Source organism: Mesocricetus auratus, unplaced genomic scaffold, assembly GCF_017639785.1.
Source record: "Mesocricetus auratus isolate SY011 unplaced genomic scaffold, BCM_Maur_2.0 Super-Scaffold_100021, whole genome shotgun sequence".
Classification (NCBI taxonomy): Eukaryota; Metazoa; Chordata; class Mammalia; order Rodentia; family Cricetidae; genus Mesocricetus; species Mesocricetus auratus.
Window position 1 is genome coordinate 30476101 of NW_024429202.1, and position 18542 is coordinate 30494642.

The window sequence follows — 18542 nt, forward strand, 5'->3', positions numbered from 1 at the left end:
CTGAAGCCTGTCACCCATGGGAAAGCTGTCTGATCCCACAGGAGTGGTACCACCTAGGGATAAGTATGGGCAGATGGCAAGTGAGGGAGGGACAACTTTGGCATCTAAGCTGTCACCTCAAACTTGGGAAGGTGTCCGAGTAGGTTGGAGGGAAGGAGAAGGGAATGGGGAAGGGACAAGGCTCCAGGCTGAAGGAACAGTGCGTGTAAGCGTGTGTGTGCATGTGCGTGTGACTACATATGAAAGAATCAATAGTTCTGTGGCTGAAATCACAAAAATGGACCCATGACAGAGCCAAGGCTTGAAGGGGACCTAGGAAGCCATGTTGGCTGAGCTCCTGTTATTACAGATCCATGGTAATCCAGGGAACTGTGTGGTCTCCACTGCACTGGAACCTTACCTCACTTTGCTGGAGTAAAAAAGCTGACATGGCTGATGTTTGGTTTCTAAAGCAATGATACATGGGTGGGTGTACATTCTGAAAACCTGCTGTATATTTGAATGCAATTTGTCTTTCATTTCCAAGTACCAATGAATAGATACAATATCTCCAGCCAGTTGTAATGGGGAAATATCCCAAGGAATAGAAATATTAGGAAACAGTATTGGCCTGTATCTTCTTTCCTCTTCATCTAAATCTAAGTAAGTGGTTCTTAACCTATGGGTTGCAACCCCTCTGACAAACCACTCACTCTCTCCAAAACAATTTACTTTACAATCCAAAATAATAGCAAAATTACTGTTATGAAGTAGCAGTGAAAATTTTACTGTTTGGGTTCACCACAACGTGAGAAACTTTATTCAAGGGTCGCAGCATCAGGAAGGTGGAGAACCACTGACTCTAAGCCCAACCAATGCACGATTCAAATACTTTGTCATCTCCTGTTTTAAGTGTAGCGCCTGGAAAGATGGCTGAAATTCCTGCACCTAGTTGATGGGAGGAACAAGGCTAGGCAAGGCACACTGTATCACACAGACTTCCAGCTGAGTCTGTCTTCTGAGGAGGAGGATGGAGCAGCCCCTGGCCCTGGGTGTGGCCCTCTGGCATGTGCTGTGCGTGACTCAGGGACAGCAGAGTACGTGTTGTTTTAAGGGACTGAGTAGGGTGGGGAAGACATGAGGGCCCAGGCAACCAGTCTGTGGTGTGGCAGGTCTTCCCTGTCCATAGCCACATGGCTCCCGTTGTGGGATATTTTGATCACATCTGACATTCCACAGACTTGCCAATGAAGTTAAACCTAGAACCCAGGGTGGAGCCAGGGACTAGCTGACTGGAATTGGCCAGAGAGCCAGCAATCTGAAGAGAGAAGACACACAGGAAGGAAGGGGGTGGGGGACGGGAGTTTGGTGCTTCTTTCTCTCGTTCTGGGATGAGGGAAGAGATGCGTCTCTTCTAGTGTCGCTGGCCAGAAAGCAAGGTCAGCTGGTTGCTACTCAGCCTGTCTGAGTTGGCAGGCTTTCACCCCACCTTTGACCCTTATTGATAAACAGAACGAAAGAGGCTTGATTTAAACCTACATACTGTGCCTGCAGCAGAGCCGGGGCCATAGGACAGGAAGCCCCTCTAGGCCATGGCCTGTGTGGCTGGCAGGGCAGTGACTGTGGGGACTGTGGGGCCACAGACGATAATTAGAGTATCAATAGATTCATGTGCAGCTACTAAGCAGACAGAAAAACACCAGGCCCCGGCAAACCTTTCACTCCAGAGTGTACCGCTCCTTATTGCATCCATTGACTTTGGCTGCCAAGTGATTCAACTGTTTGAAGCTTCAGTTTCTCCCATACGCAAGACAAGGATAAAAACACCTGCCCCAGAAGGCTGTCTGGGGATGACATGGGATGGTGACAGTGAGATATGACAGCCAGCCAGCATGCTATACCAGGAGGACAGAGGTAGCCTAACACCCGGAGGACCACGGGTAACACCCGGAGGACCACGGGTCTTCGTTAGAGAGGGAGCGTGAACGGCCTCCTTTGTGTTCCTCTTCCTACACACTGAGGAACACTCCTCCTTCTGCAATTACACTAACTAGCTGGGACAGTGACTCAGGGAAAGCCTGGCCCTCTTTCATATACCCTCTCGGGTAACTAACACCTCACTGTGACATGCCCAAGTACTGTCTGCTGCTATTTGCCTTGGCTTCTGAGTTCTAGGATGAGACAAGCTGAACAGTCTCCACTGTAAGATGAAGAGCGGTGACCTCAAGTGGCTCGCTGACTCACTGGCTGTGAAGAGATTGAGCACAGCCAAGAAGAGCAGCGTGGGGGAGCTGCAGGGCCTCAGATCCCCAGCCTGGGCAGGTCTTCAGAAAGCCCTGTTTGATTTGCTCCACCAGAGCCAGCAAGCAGGCCAACCTGGCCTGTGATATACAGAGGGGCCATGACCGTGGCCTCCATAAGTCTGCTTCAACATTTTAGCTGAACTGACTACAGCGAGGGCAGTCACACTAGATACCATCTCTCAGCACGAGAGGGATAGGGATCAGAAAACCCATACAGAAGGAAACTGGAAAATCACAGCAGAGACAAGGACAAGGCTGAGAAACCCAAACAGCAGGGGTATACTTTGCAGGGTCCGCTGCTCCCCAGGGGGAACAGAGATGGGCACTATATGTTACCTGTCAGAGGAGGGAGCATGTGGCGTGGCTGCCAGCCCCTGGCCTAGGAACCAGCACAGGGCAGGAAAATAGACAGAGTGAGAAAGGTCAGGCTGCTCCAGCCAGCGGGAACACATTAACCTTCCCTGCCAGCAAGGGAGTGTAGTGGCTCCAAATCACAGTCATCAAAGGCTGGCTGGTCAGCCAGCGCAAGCGACCAGCACCAGCCCAAGGCTGCCTCTGTGAAGGAGTTAAAGGAGCAGGTCACTGGGAGGGGAGGACTTCTGGAGAGGGGCAGGCCCTGAGGCTGGAGTGAGCAGCTGGCTGGGCAGTAAGGTCTAACTGGCTGTGTGATTCCAAGTTCAGAGAGACACTTGGCCAAAGGACAGTTATGAAGAGGGAGGTCCTGTTTGCAAGGCTCGTAAAGCCAGAGAAAGGGGACTCTGTGGACTTGAGAGATTTAAAACCAAAAGGAACTGGTGCAATGATTTAAGTAAATTCCCATTATAGACAGCTAAGTAGTTTGAGTTTTTAACAAAACACAAAACAATAACCCTAGCCTATCAAATGGCTTAATACACCACTCCACATGTTTCTCTCACTGGCTTTCTGGGGCACTGACAGGGAAGAGTAATGTTCAGAAAGCCCCATGTGCACTAATGATGCAGAGGTTTTGTTTTGTTTTTGCAGACAGGGTTTCCTTGTATTGCTTTGGAGCCTGTCCTGGAAGTCTCTCTATAGACCAGGCTGGCCTAGAACTCACAGAGATCCACCTGCCTCTGCCTTCCAAGGGCTGGGACTAAAGGCGTGCGCCACTACTGCCCGGGCCAAGATGCAGAATTTTAAAAGCTTCTCTTGTCACAGATACTTTCGGGGGTTGGGGAGGTGGCTCAGTTGGCAAAGTGCTTGCCACGCAAGCATAAGGCACTCACCCTAGCACCCATGTGAAAAAGCCGGGTGTTGCTGTTATCTCAGATCTGGGAAGGCAGGAGAATCATTTGGGGTCACTGGCCAGTCAGCCTAGACAAACAGGAGAACCCCAGGCCAGTGAGAGACTTTTACCTCAAAATGTGAGATAGACAACTCCTGAGGTTGTCCCCTTCCCTTGGTATCTCCTTTGGGTTCTGCTCAATGTACCAGAGAATGACAGTTATGTATGGTGACATTCAAAGCATGAGGGAATTGTACGTCATATCTTCACGGGTGATAGATTTAAACATCCTAAAATAACTGGTCAGTAACTACCAGCTAGTAACACATTTCCTGTAGGACAGTAGTCTTTAATCAAAGCAATTTTCTAACAAGGTACAGGGGGAGTGTCTCTCTGGTACACTCCCCCTGTACACAGAAAATTTTTTAGTACACAGAAAATAAGTTAGTTATATAATAGCTGTTTTTCTTAGTTCTTGTATTGAAATGCCACATGTACCGTTGTGTTGGTTTGAAATAAAATGGCCTTCAAAGGGAGTGTCACTATTAGAAAGTGCAGCTTTGTTGGAGGAAGTGTGTCACTGGTGTTGGTGGGGCTTTGATGTCTCTTTTGCTCAAGCTTCCCTCAGTGTGACAGTCAGCTGACTGCCCACTGCCTGCAAGATGCAGGACTCTCAGCTCCAGCACCACATCTGCCTGCACGCTGCCTGCACGCTGCCTGTACGCTGCCATGCTCCCTGTCATGGTCACAATGGACTGAACCTCTGAAACTGTAAGCGAGCCACCCTCAATAAGAGCTGCTGTGGCCATGGTGTCTCTTCACAGCAATAAAAAACTAACTCTAAGACAACCATTTTATGCAAATTTAAATAAGAATTAAAAGAGCCATGAACATTGGACACACAGAACACCCACTACACTTGGTTTAGAAGGGACAACTACATAGGTGTTCAAAGGCAGAGGACTTGCTAACCAAGTGACAAAGACTAAGCAAAATAAAATAATAAAATAAAATAGGGCATAGGCTTGTGATTTAAATATCTTGCCTCTAGTAACTTTCTCAAACATCTGAGGGGATGCATTCATCAGGGAGGGAACACCCTGTGGGATGACACTGAGCCAAGTGCAGCGTGGTTCAATTGTCCTGTCACTGAGGTGTGAGGGCTGGGCTCCCTCTGGCCCTGTAGAATACAGTGATGCAGATGAACAAGGGGTGCCAATTAGCTGTGCTCTTCCACAGTCGCAGTGGCTGGAGGAGATGGGGAGGGGCGGTGAACTAGTCTCTGCTTCTCCCCACTCCAGAAGGCCAGGACCACTTCTAACCCTATCTGAGAAGGAAGTGAAGAGTGCTTCAGTGGGAAACCCAGCACCTCAAAGCCAAGTGAGGACACGAGTCCCTGCTCTAGGTATGAGAGGCCACCTTGGAGCTCCCAAATTCCTGACATTGGAATACTTTCTGACCTTAGTTCTTTTCTGATTTTTCAGTGTGTGTGTGTGTGTGTGTGTGTGTAAAATACATATCACATATTTTAATAATTTTCCTTATACCCTTCAGTGGTCTTAAGTACATGCATGTTGTCACAGACATCACCCCTATTATTCTTTTTAAGGAAGCCAAAGTTCTACATATGCTTCAGCTATATCATTCATGAGCTGGGGCTCATGGCAACTGTGGGCATTAACTAAAGGGTTAAAGCACTTGCACCCAGAGGGCTCACCTGCTGACTGCTCCCTGGCCAGACATCAGGTGGCAAGTCCATATTAATCCTCAAGCACCCCCAAATCCACTAAACCATTTTAAAGGGCAATTAGTGGCTTTATACAACTCATTATTTATTTACTCAAAAGACTGTAACTTCTTCTTTGACTCTCTTCTGTTGTGTGAAATACATGTTTGGGACCTTTTAAACTGTGTATTATTTACCTGGTAGGACTCAATGGTTTCTCTGGAGCCATTTAGTTTTATTGTGGAAATTAGTACTGGGGGGGCAGGTGTTAAAGCTGAGCTTTAGACCCTCTAGCCTGTGTGTGCCCCCCTTGTTAATGTAGTGTTAATGCAGCAGACTGGGCTAACGGCCACCCAAGGGCTGTGAGGGACAATTATGTGGCTTCCCTGTAGAAGCAGGGGGGTGAAGGGTAAGAGATGGATATCACAGGGCCCTGTTAAGGACCAGAGAGTTAGCACATATGGCTCTGCTCACAGCCCCACACCATGCTCTACCTGAGAAGGGCGGCTTGATTTTGAAATAATACAGGATTATTTGCTCTGCAGTAACAAAACCAGGCCAGTTCTGGTTTGTAAGCGATCATTGGGAAGAATGTCAGTACGTAAGTGACTCAGAGGAGTCTTCCAAATGAATGAAGTGAGTAGATGACTCGTAGAGACAAATGTATGGCCAGTCCATCAGAGGCATGCATGGACCTCATCTAGGGCCCTGGGTTTGGTGTTTTAGGGGAGAACAGGCTAGGCTAGAACATGTTATAAAAGAGTGGGTGAGAGCTAGCCAGGGCTGTTTGTGTAGACTTGCTGACACCAGTTTTCCTTGGATGTACAGAAAGCTGTTATGGCTGGTTATTTTTTCCCAACAGACCTATATTTTAGTCTTCTGGGTGCTGAGTCTCTAGGTAACCTTGAGTCTGGGGGACAGGTGCTTCAGAACGCTATGGTGGTGGGGTTATCTGCCCACAGGAAGAGGGACAGGATGCCCATTCTCTTTCTTAGTTCATGTAGTTTGCCCACACACCCAGAGGAAGGCCATTGTCATTGCTCCGCTTATTGCAACTGGAAAAGTTTAGACCCAGATATTGCACGCTGTACCGCATTCTCATTATCCTGCCTGCTTTGCTCCATGATGTTTACTGAAGAGGAGAGAGATCAGGGATGGATGGTCCAGGAGGCTTTTTCTTCTCGTCATTAGAACAGATCTGAGGAGCAGGGTACCCATTCTTGGACACCCTGTTTACCTTAACAGGCATGCAGGAGTTATGGAGACGGCTCAGCAAATAAACACACTTCCAGGGCAAACCTTGTAACTTGAGTTCAACCCTGGATCCCACTCACTGTGACCTCCATTCACGCACTTTTGCTTGTGTAGGCCTGAACTCACACACAAACACAAACAAACAAAAATTAAAGCGGGACGGAGTTAAGTCAGGGTTACATGATGGGCTGTATAAAACTCTACCGACTCTTGAGGATGTGGCGCCCATTCTGAGTATCTGCTGGAACTGCACATAAATATATTGTGTTAGCAGCTCTCTGAAGGACATATGGAACAGGGCCTGGTCAGACAGCTGTTAAGGTTCCTTTGGAAGACAAGGCACTTGAAGGAAGTGTTGCATGGTGAAGGGATGTGCTGTCTCTGTTCTTCAAGCTATGTGGAGCTGGTTCCAACCTCCCTGCCCCCTCCCATACAGGGTAAAGCCAGTACTCTCTAGTCACCCTGCAGTCCAACACTGCCAATGCTGATACCTCTTCATTCTCTGTTCCACTCCTCTCCTGGTCATAGTCACTAATGCAGTGTCCCTTCATGTCACACTTAAAATGCCCATCAGGTCCCCCTTTCTGTGCTCTCAAGGTCCCCCACCTCTCCACTTGCCCTGCCAAGGTCACTGGTTTCCTTATGGCTTGATGGGGGCAGGGGCTTTGCTTACTGAAGTGGCCAAAGGCATCAACTCTGGGGTCAGACAGATTGTTCCGGGGCTCGGAGATGTGGAAGAAAGTTGCCTGAGTCTATTAATAGAAACCCAGATGCAGTAGGATTTTAGGGAAAGCAGTTTAGAATATGAAGGGAAATGGAATCCTATTGACAACAGCCTCTCTTTATAGCCCTAATGTTGAAGTCTTTCTTCCTTGCTGAGATGGCTGTGGTGAGGATTAAATGAATAGTATCAAGGACGCCCTTAGCATGCTGACACACAACTGTTCCAAGAGGAACAACAGAATGGTGCCTTACCCAGTGTACAAGTTCAGAACTATAAATGCTTATTCAGTGAATCAGTAGAGATAAGAAGGGGACATTTTAAGTGTTGTCACAATGCATTGCAATACAAAGTCACGTGCGCGCGCGTGTGTGTGTGTGTGTGTGTGTGTGTGTGTGTGTGTGTGTGTGTGTGTGTGTGTGTGTCTGTGTGGGTGGGTGGGGTTGGTTACCTGACCTCCACTTGGAGTCAGAAACCTACTGGTAAGGCAGTGTTTTCTCCCAATTACTGGGTTCTAACTTATTCCACTCTAACTTAAATGTATCAGGCAGTTTGCATCTAAGACTGTCCTGTCTCCCCTTGGACTGATTTTTTAAAAGTTGTTCAACACTTTTCTCTTGTTTTAGACATGTAATAGCTGTTTATGTTGCTCCACTAAAGCAAGCAGAATCCCTGAATTTTGAGCCCCTGTGTACCAACCTCTCCCTTCCAAGGTACCCTGTTGCTGGGATGGAGACCATACTCAGCAAATTATTTTCTGTTTTAAGCCCAGAGTTGCTGTAACCACAAACCACTGGTTTGGTTCATCCATTCAATCATTTGTTCATTTATGCATTCATTTACCCACCCAATGATTTCTCCCCTGGTTCTAGGTATAAAGAGATGACTAAGGCAGAAATAACATAGGGATGCAAAAGGTGGCTAAGCCTGCATCAGAGGTCTCTGATATTTCAAAGCTTTCTTTGTAGTTGTGCAGAGGGCGGCAGAATGGCACTGGCTAGACCTGAGTTCTGTTCATAGCTGGGCCACTTGCTTCCATGTGGTCCTTGGGTGAGTCACGCCACCTGCCTGCCCATGGTTCAGTTTATGTTCACCTTTAAATAAACACTTTTGTTTTAAGGTTCCACACACCTCTCAGCTCTGTTCTGAAGGTTATAAAATGATAGAGTCACTGGGACAGAGCTTCTGAACTGTAATACTATTTGAAAACTTGTGATGCACATGGTGGTATTCCAAAGGCTTCATGATAAGGAATCCCTTGCTTGAGACAGACTAGAGAACATGGGGCCCACAGGCACGGTTGACAGAAACCTACCATTTTAATACTGTCAAAGCTACGAGCTTAAAACTTCTTAAAAAGTGCCCCTATCTCTTCTTTTGGATGCTTCCAGAGCAACTGGGCCAGCAGGACGGCTCAGCAGGTAAAGGTTGCCACTTAGCTTGCTACTAAGCCTGATGAGTTTATTCTTTAGGATTTACGGGGAGAGGGCGCAGGGGGAGGAGAGAATCAGCTTCCTCAGATTGCACTCTGACTTCCATAGGCATCCAAGTAGCATCAGTGTTAGCCACAGTGAATAAATAAAGGCAAACTATTTTTTTTAGAAGAAGGGATCAGTTAGTAGCAGGGCACAGCAGCTGTGGCTCTCTCCTCTCACGTTGCCAGGGACAGCACAGGACTAAAGCACACTTGTGGGCTGGTGGCCCTCTCCAACACACTGGAGCTGGCTGGGGGGGGGCAAGAGGAAGCCGGAGTAGACGCTCCCACTAGCCAGGCAGCGCCTGTCCTTCCCTCCAGCCCCTCAAAACAGGGACATGTTTCTGGACGCAGATCATCTCACATTCCACTCTCTAGGTGGAGGTGAAGTTCCCTTAAGTGTAGGCGATTTGCCACCTACTTCATTCCCTTCTATTCTTCCCCATGGAAAGTAGGACTCCATGCATGAAATTCATCCAAGAAAGGAAAAACCAGAAAGCAGCAAGGACACGGGCAGGAGCAGGCCTCTCTCCTTGCAAACACAACACACCCGCCTCTGGCCTCCGGCTGCCAAAGCTCTGAGCAGAAACCATCACTTCTCAGCCAGTGAGCTTCAGCCCACTGCCCCCAGCCGAGCATGCTGCATGCGCTCAGCGAGGATCCCAGGAATAAATGAATAAATCCATGGGAGTTGTTTGGATTTCAATATAAATGGATCTTGGACCTGAGAATCTGCCAGATGGGCAGACAGGTCTGGTGATGTGTCTCCAAAGCTATAAAAATGTAGCCATGGCTGGGGCTGCACACTGGCATTTTAGAAGATGATTATATGCACAATTTAAGCACATGGCCATCCCTGCCCTCCAAGTGCCATTGCTTCAACGGCTGCATGGATATTGCCTTTCTCGATCCTTCCTCTTTTTTTTGAGTCAATTTTTTTCTCAGTCCCTCACATTTCTAACTGTGATTTATTCATACAAAATTATGCTCCATTTTTATAAAACCCAAGTTGCTGCAAATGATGCCCGAGGTTCCACAGAAAATATTAATTCCCGATCTGCGGCTATAAAGCATGCCTGCTCTCCCTGCAGAGGCTCTGTTGCCCCGAGACAGATGGAAGCAGTCTCAGGGTATGATTAACTTCTTAGTCCTGGCAATTTCCTCATGCTCCTCTGGCCGTAGACTTCCAGATTGACCCCCAGCTTCTCTGCAAATGAACAGTCGGCCCGGGCTGATAAATCACACGGATCTCTCCTCTGATCAGAGATGTCTGCTATTTACTACTTACAGAGAGAAGTTAATCACATTCAAGGCTCTTCATATGCTGCACGCAACCCTTCCTTCTAACAGCCCTCTGCATATTCTCCACGTTACTGATAATGTGGGAGCTTCCGCAGTGCAGTCTGCACCGCTAGGAAGGAACCAAGTGTCCATTTATCCCTCTTCCCTTCACCTGTCCCCATATCCAACAAGTGCCGCCACCCACAAGAAGAAAAAGCACTTGAGTTTGTAAGGCTAGAGTGCCTGTGCAAACTAATATCTAACAATTGCCTTATTTATCTCAAGAGTCGTGCCACCTCTTCCTGCCCTGGTTGCATGTCGTTTCCATCATCTGCGGGCACCGGTAGGCCTCATATTTCTCAAAATACAAAACAAAAACCTACAGTCAGGTGTGGAAAAGAACAAAACCCGCACCAGCCCACCTTCCTACAGCAGATCCTGTTTCTCAGGGTGAGGGGGGCTGCAGTTCAGCCTCTCTCACTACCTGGTGTACTCGTCTACGACCATTTGGGCTGAACTACAAACAAAGCCAATGGCTAGGGTCAATATCTGATGTGGCTTTTTAAAGTCAGGCAGCGGATATATTTTATCTTCAGTTGATTATGAGACTTCCCAAACTTCAGAGCTCCTGGCCTGGATATCAAGCTCCAGATCGCCAGGGCACAGTAGACTGACTACAGATAATGATGAAGGACTGCGTGCCTTTGAAGAAGTTAGGAGAGGCCTAGTGAGATGGCTCAGTGGGTAAATGTGCCTGTCACGAAGCCTGATGGCCTGAGTTTGATCCCTGAGACCCAGGACTTAGGAAAGGACTGATTCTTACAAGTTGCCTCCTGATCTCCACACACAAGCATGCATGCATATGTATGTACACACAAAAAATATTTTAAAAAGCTACTAAAGGGTTTGGAATGTTCTCAATGAAGAAATGTCTGAAAAGATAAGTGCCTTAAATTCTTAGACATTTATTTATTTTACTTTTATGTGTATGAATGTCTTGCCTGCATGCATGTATGTGCCTCTCAAGTGGCCCAGCCTTGAATTACCACATACAGAAATCTAGAAATATGGAGACGGTAGCTTCCCCCAATTGCATTACCGGAGTAGTGTGTTAACCCAAGCCATCAACTGGAAGAGCCTAGCTCCTCTAATTTTGAGTAAAAAACTTCTGGATTGAATACTACCCTGGGGAATAGTGGAAAAGCAACAATGGGAACCCCTGCATCTGGGCAGGGCACCAGCTTGACAGTGTTTTTTAGCGAGAAAATAAGAAAGAGGTCAAAGGGCTCCTCATTAAGATCTATCCACGCTGGCTTCCTAGGGCTAAGTCATTTGAGAAGAGACCTTTGAATGTGTCAACTAGTTTCTGATGTACCCTGTACAATTTTAAAGGGAATGCCCATTTTCTTAAAAGACTGGTTCATTCTGATAAAGGTTGTCATGATGCTTCTCACTGTATATATACATTTATCAAATATATATTTTTACATTAGGAACTTCATCCATCTAAAAGGGTGTATATATCAGTGGTTTGTAGGACATCAACAGAGTGCTAGAAACATTGATGTAATAATCACAAGGTTTTCATTGTCCCCCAACAAAAGGAAATAGCGTATGTATTAGTAAAGGCCGTATTATGAATCTAGGTTTCCCTTGCTTTTCAAAACATTTGATTGAAAGTCTCTTACTTCCAAAGAGAAGACAAAAGAAGGAAAAAATGTATAGGAAGAGCTTGATTCTGTCACACAGTGAGTTTGGATGCTGGGTCTCTCTGATCAAAAGTCCCAGAAGTAGCACATTTGTAGGCCTCCAAACCTCCTAGTGGCAGCTGCTCTCAGAGCATGCATACTTGGGTAGCTGTCACTGGGGAAAGGCTCTTCAGCCGAAATAAACAGACTCAGGTTCAGGCCACCTGAGAGGACATGCTTTTCACCCATGTGCTCCAGGTAATTCGCCTTAGCAAGGAGCTGTACCTGGGAGGAGTGATGGACCCATCTGGTTTAGTCATTAATCAATCATCCTGAAAGAAAGAAATCACAAGGAAGGAGGGGCAAAGGCTGCCTAGACAACACTGAGGTGTGTGCCAATCAACTGAGAGGCGTCACCCACTGTGTCCGGGCACTGTCAGTTTCTCAGGGATGATGTGGAGAGATGCAGGGACTGTACCTCCACCTCCTGACAGACCACACACACACACACACACACACACACACACACACACACACACACACACACACACGTGCGCGTTTGTTATAGAAAGTGATTCTGCATTTCTCCATTTGGTACTCTGCAACCTTTCTGAAAGAGCAGGGTGCAAATACCAGTTCAGTAATACAAGCCAAGACATAAGAAGTCAGGCGGGAGACCGGGAGTGGCTGTCTTATAGGCACACAGCTCAAGAGAAAATCTTATCAACAGACAGAGTCCTCTGGGTGAAAAGATATGGAAAAAGTGAAGAAAACACCTCAAAATAAATGAAGTACTTATTGTTGAAAAATGAGCTTGGCTCTCAACCAATTCCAAAGTTCGGAATTTACTGCACCACTCAGGCCTTCCCGCCTAAGTTTCTTGTCTCTTGTTTCATGGCACAACAAGGGATTCTTCATACTTTATGTGAAATACAACGAGGCGATTTTTACAGTAATAAACTCCATGCACGCATGACAAATCCAAGCACGGAGAATGTTTAACATCCCAGATCACAGATTCTTTAGGGACAAAATCCGATTATGAATTATATGCCACAATAAATAGGGCTCAATGTTTCATAAAGCAATTTATAGTTCATAAAAATGACAAAATGTACCTGTCAGATAGGGCGCGGAGAGCTGTTCTCTGGGCTGCCTGCTGGAAGAAAGGACAGAGATGTTTATTTAATATTTTGACTTTTAAATTATGCGCTCAATCAACACTTTAAAAAATCTGTGCCACACACACATTTTTTTTTCTGGTCAAGTAACCAAAATTTAAACTGTTAGCAACGTAGTAGGATGCCCTGCTATGTCATGAGAGGCAGGTTCTTGGTCAAGGGGTGCTGCAGCAAGACACACTTGCCAACAGGGGGCATAAGTGAGGGAGTGCTGCTGAGAACTCTTCCCTGGCCACGAGGGGCGGCTCTCAACCTGAGCTATATTTTTCCCTACCACCTGAAATTATTTATCTACTGCTTTATCCTCATTTCCTGTAAGGAAAAAAAAAAGAAGAAAAGAAACTTCTTTACCAGTGAAGGTGTAAATCTGTGTTGGTGTGTGTCTGTGGGTTGTGTATCTGCTGATCTGCACATGTGATCATGGCTGGGCACACATATGGATGTGTGGGCAGTAGCTAGGAGCGGGCACTGGTGCCTTCCTCTAAGGCTCTGTGGCTTAGTCCCCTGAGTCTCAGGGAACCCAAAGCTCTCCATTTCAGGTAGGCTGGCTGGTCATCAAATTCCCGGGACCCATTTGTTTCTGCTCCCACACCAATGCTGATGTTCTAAGCATATGTGGCTATGCTGGAGGATTTTGTATTTTCTTATGGAAGTGTTAGAGGCCTGATTTCAGGTCCTCAAGATTGCACAGTATGTACTATTTTCCATGAAGCCATCTTGCTAGCCATTGAAGATATCATGCTTGACTTTTGTTTTAGGTTTATTAAAGGTCTCCATATTTGGAAACTGGGTGGCTGCCTGGGCAATATCACAATATTTTGAGATCATTGATATTTTTAGGCACAATAATAATGATGCTGTGACAACGGTTTTGTGTTTGGTTTTGTCTGAAGAGCTTTGTAGTGACCCAGAGAGATGGCTTCTTTGGTATCAAGATTGATATGCAAGCATAAGCGTTAGTGTTTAGATCTGCATCACCCTTGTGAAAACATGCACACGTGTGCATCTTAAGCCCAGCTCTTTGGAGGCAGAGGAGGTATCCCTATAGCTTACTCCTCAGGTAGTCTTGCTCGAATGATAAGTTCCAGGTTCAGTGAGACACCCTTGTCTCAAAAAGACAAAATACAAAAAAAAAAAACCCAAACACACACACACACACACACACACACAAAACAAAAAACCAAAACAAGGAAAAAAAAAAAAAGAAGTGGTCCATGATTGAACTGTAGCAAGCATGCTGACTATTCACTGGTGCTCTGTAATGAGTTTTATCTCAAATTAAGTCCCCCTGTTGGTGACACTCAGCCCTCTTCAAACTGACCCTCAAGCAGGATGGGCTGCATTTGACACCTCTCTGCTTAAACAGGCTCTGTGGCCACCTGTGGTAAATAAGACTTATCCTGGGCTTCCTACACACTCTCCCTGGGTTCTGACTTCAGGACAGCTTCTCTAACTCTGCAGCTCCTTTGAGCCCCTCTTTAGCGACTCTGTAATAGTGTATTCTCACATTAGTGTGAGGTATAATGTGTGAGCTGAGAGTCGATATTTGTAATTGAGACTGGGATAAAGGAACTTGAGATTGCCAATGGCTACCTACCAAGCAAAACTAGGAGCAAGCTGCAGCCAGTGAGACTGCTGTATTCTGCAAATTTCTGGTTACCCAGTAAGTTCCAACACTGAGGAACAACAATAAAAAATAACATGGAGGGTGACTGAGGAAGGTATCTGACGCTGATCTCTGGCCCTCACGCATGTGCATACGCTTACAAGAACCATGAGGGATGGGACTAAAGATCCAGTCTGAACGTGAAGTCAATTGACCCTTTTCTCCCGTGCCTCCAAAGATCTTCCTGCTGACCTCTAGGAAAGGGCACACCAAGTGTCTGTGAGTGGCTGGCTGGGAAATGACTTACAGAGCAAAGGAAGACAAAAAGCAAGAAATGGCTGTGTACCCACTGAGTGCCTGTGAATCAGTGGCACCTGCTAATGACCTTGAAGGACTCTATCCTCGGCTGGGTAGGAGGCCTGGGACAGGGGTGTCTTTCCTTTAGCAAGCCCATATGATGCTGGCTTAGACACCGGAACCTCACCACCCATTTATCAGTGTCTTTTGTCATTCTTTATTCTTCCAGTCTGTTAGTGTAATGAATGTTACCACACTGTCAACACCGTGGGACTCAGCACAATTGCTGGAAGTACTATTTACTTATTTATTTAATTTATTTTTTAATGCTTGAGTTTTGATTGCACTTTTCATTGTAATTACTCTTTGTTATGAAATACTTTACAGAGGACAGTCATCATCCATTAAGAAAGGCAATATGAATGTATCAAACATTTAAAGTCACTCATAGAAAAAACAAAGCTATGGTATTAAAGTAAAAGTCATACACTGAGGCAGGGAGCTATTATTAAGAGATTTTTGTGCTCACTCTCCTAAACAAAACAAAACCCTTCCGTTTTTTTTGCACACTGTCTTAATTTATAGCTGGAAAATAGTAAAAAGAAATAAACATTGGGATTAAACAGTCAAGAAAAAAATTACTTTGGTGACTCATGATTGAAACCTGAAAAACTAGTCATAAACTAGATGAATTGCCCAATTCCATTCCTTCAAGAGTTGTATCACAGTGACCACATTTTTCTTTCTTAATCTCTCATCAGCTTTCCCTGGTAGCTTTTCCTTTGATTCAGTCTCAGCAGAGTCACTTGAGAGGGTTAAGAGAATGCTTCACTGATCTTTCCTGAGTGCATTATTCATTCATGAATGACTCCGAAGCTCAAGTCTATAAGACAAAGCAAGTTTTCTGCCAGAAATAGTCATTTTCCAAGCTCCCCTCAAGAGATGACATCTTTTCTCTGTCTTTATTTTAACAAAGTTGGTGCCTGGAAACATAATCAGCAGATATTCTGGTTCCAATGTATGTTAAATGAATTACAAGCTACAATTTGTTAATGAAAAGAAATCAAAGAGGAAATTAAGTGCCCTCTTGTAATTGGGTCTAGCATAGGGCAAGTTCATGGACACTGGGGTGGGGGAGTGAAACCCAGGAAGGAAGAGGCTGGAGTTCAGAGGCCGCCCAGAGCCATCCAATTTCATGATGTAAATAGAATTTATGCCTGGATACATAAACACATTTAATTTGAACTACCTACTATGTGTAGGCACTGGACTTGGCATAGGTGACAGTAAAAACAGATTAAGGCCTTCATGGTATCTCTTTGAGTCTTGAGGTAGGGCAGACACAAAAGGTCCATAGGCACACAGGAGTTTGGATTACAATGCCTATGGCTGAGGAGGACAGCATGCTGTGAAATGGAACAGTGAAATGACAAATGGTTGCAGAAAGCTCAGTAAGTGTGGAATAGGCCTGGAGGAAAAAGGAGAACAGGAGACCAGAGACATGGTGGAGGGAAAAGGAGAGCAGGAGTGCAGAGACATGGGGGAGGGAAGGGGACAGCCATTAGTCTGCAGAAATGAGGGAGGGAGAGGAGCAAGGTCTAGATGCATCAGGCTTAGATCCTGGCTCAGATGAGAAACTGTACAAGGTCACTGTGCTACAGCTCAGCAGGGCAGTGGGACCACGGCAGAGCAAGATGAAGCCAATCTCAAGGGTTCAGAGGTCAAGTGTAGGCTTGTGGATGTATAGGACAACAGGAGGGTCACTAAAGAGTTTACATGGACAGAAGCTGGACAAAGCTTGCTTGTACATTCTGTCTAGCTTCCCATGAATCTATAAATAAAAAACGTAACAGAAGGACTGGGGATACAGAGTATATTTTCAAATGTCACACTGGATTCTGTTTGGTGTGGTGAATGAGTTTGGATAAGAAAAGGACTAAGCCGGGCGGTGGTGGCACACGCCTTTAATCCCAGCACTAGGGAGGCAGAGGCAGGCGGATCTTTGTGAGTTCGAGGCTGGGCTGGACCAATAGCCTCCAAAACAATACAGAGAAACCCTGTCTCGTAAAAACCAAAAAAAAAAAAAAAAAAGAAGAAAAAAGAAAAAAGAAAAGAAAAGGACTAAATGTGAAGTTATTACAATGATCAGGCAGGAGTATTTGAAAACACTGAAGACGATGGGAGTGTTGCTACACTTTGCAGTTCTAATACAGGGAACTGTTTCTGGTAGAATATGGCAGGTCAGGTCAGGAATGCCACTGGCATCAGATTTCATGCCCGAGCACCTGGTGTGGAGACCACTGGTGGAGATGTGGGACCAAGGGCGCAGGAATATGAGTAAAAGTGGAGTAAGTTTTGTGCTGTTAAGTTCAGCACCTGTTGGATGTTCATGGACAGATGGTGAGTGATAGCAGGAAATATCAGACAGAAGTTGTTAAACACAAACCAAACAAAGACACCAGTAACAGGCTTGGAGTGACAGCTCAGCCAGTGTAAGCATGAGGACCCAGAGCCGGAAGAGGAGGAGGAAAAGAGGAAGAAGCAAGAGGAGGAGGAAGAGGAGAAGGAGGAGGAGGAGACACAGTAGCATGCACTAATAATCCCAGCCTGGGGTGGGGGAGCCCTGGAGCTCACTATTCAACCAGCCTGTCCTAATTTGCAATTTTCAGGCATAGTGAGTAACTGTTTTTTTTTTTTAACAGATAAATAAAAATAAGGGTGAAGGAAACCTGAGGTGGACCTCCAGCCTCCTCTCACACATACATACACACATGAATATACATATGCACCTACCCACCCCTTTCTGCACAAGAGTCATAAAATTGACACACATGGCTCAAAGTTCTGCATCAAGACTTTGCTGCTGTTACTCCTCTTGGTGTTTTTCTCGGTGAGCATCAATACTGTTCACTTCTAGGTTCCTAGAAATGCAGTCTTAGGGGCCTTCTGGTTCAGTAGGCTTCCTCCTCACCCTACTTTGTACTGGGGTCAGGCAGAGCCAGTGAGGACAATAACTTAACCTCTGTGTAAAAACACTTGAGAGTGACAGGGGATGCTAACCAGATGGCAGTCGGGGGAAGGAGAAGAAAACCCTCTTTGGCTCGATACCCTGGGCTGTCTGGTTGTCCTAATAAAGACTGCTCTGTGTGAATACTGCTTGCTCTTCATAAAACCCACACTGAGTAGTCTCACAAGGACAAGGCAGAATTTCAGAGGTGGCAGAACTCATCAGCAAAGGAAGCCAACGGCTGAATGGGGGCAGCAGAGGACAAACCACTGCGGCTCTTGAAGTCAGAGGCAAGCCAACATTTGTAAGGTTTTCTGGTTCCTTCCCAGCACTTCTCCCCTGATTTAGATTCCACCTAAGCTCTGAGTAGTCTAGTTCATCTTTTTAAAAAGTAATTGCTTCTTCAACTCTCAAATTTCCTTGGTGCCGTCCTCCTGGACTCTGGGTCTGTAACAGGAGATGGGTGCTGCTCATCTCTGGGGAACTCACCACTGGGGCGAGATGGCATTTTAATTTTGGCTTCCCATGCTCCCGTCAACAGGGCACGAGGCAGAGATCTCAGTGCATTCTTCTTTCATCAGAAAGCACTTCTTTACATTTAGAGGATGTGAACAGGGGACTCTGGGCATGACTACGCCTTCTACGGAGTTAGGGAAGACACATTTGCTTTGTTAAGCATTTCCAGGACATTCTCCTCCCTGGAGACACACTCTGAATGATCTATGGCTCTTCTGGGTTCTGGAGGCCATTTCCCTTACAGACTTTGGGTTTTGCTGTGG

General features: G+C 46.0%; 1 protein-coding gene across 3 annotated transcripts in view; it reads right to left on the reverse strand.

Moving 5' to 3' along the window:
• The window catches only part of Aff3 (AF4/FMR2 family member 3), a 471135-nt gene that overhangs the window by 66683 nt on the left and 385910 nt on the right, over nucleotides 1-18542 (reverse strand). For 2 of the 3 annotated variants that reach the window (XM_040729442.1, XM_040729440.1), the window contains one exon: nucleotides 12791-12831. In XM_040729442.1, the coding sequence (XP_040585376.1) occupies nucleotides 12791-12831 (41 nt within the window). The remainder of the gene's footprint in view (nucleotides 1-12790; nucleotides 12832-18542) is intronic. The other variant, XM_040729441.1, reaches the window with a different exon arrangement.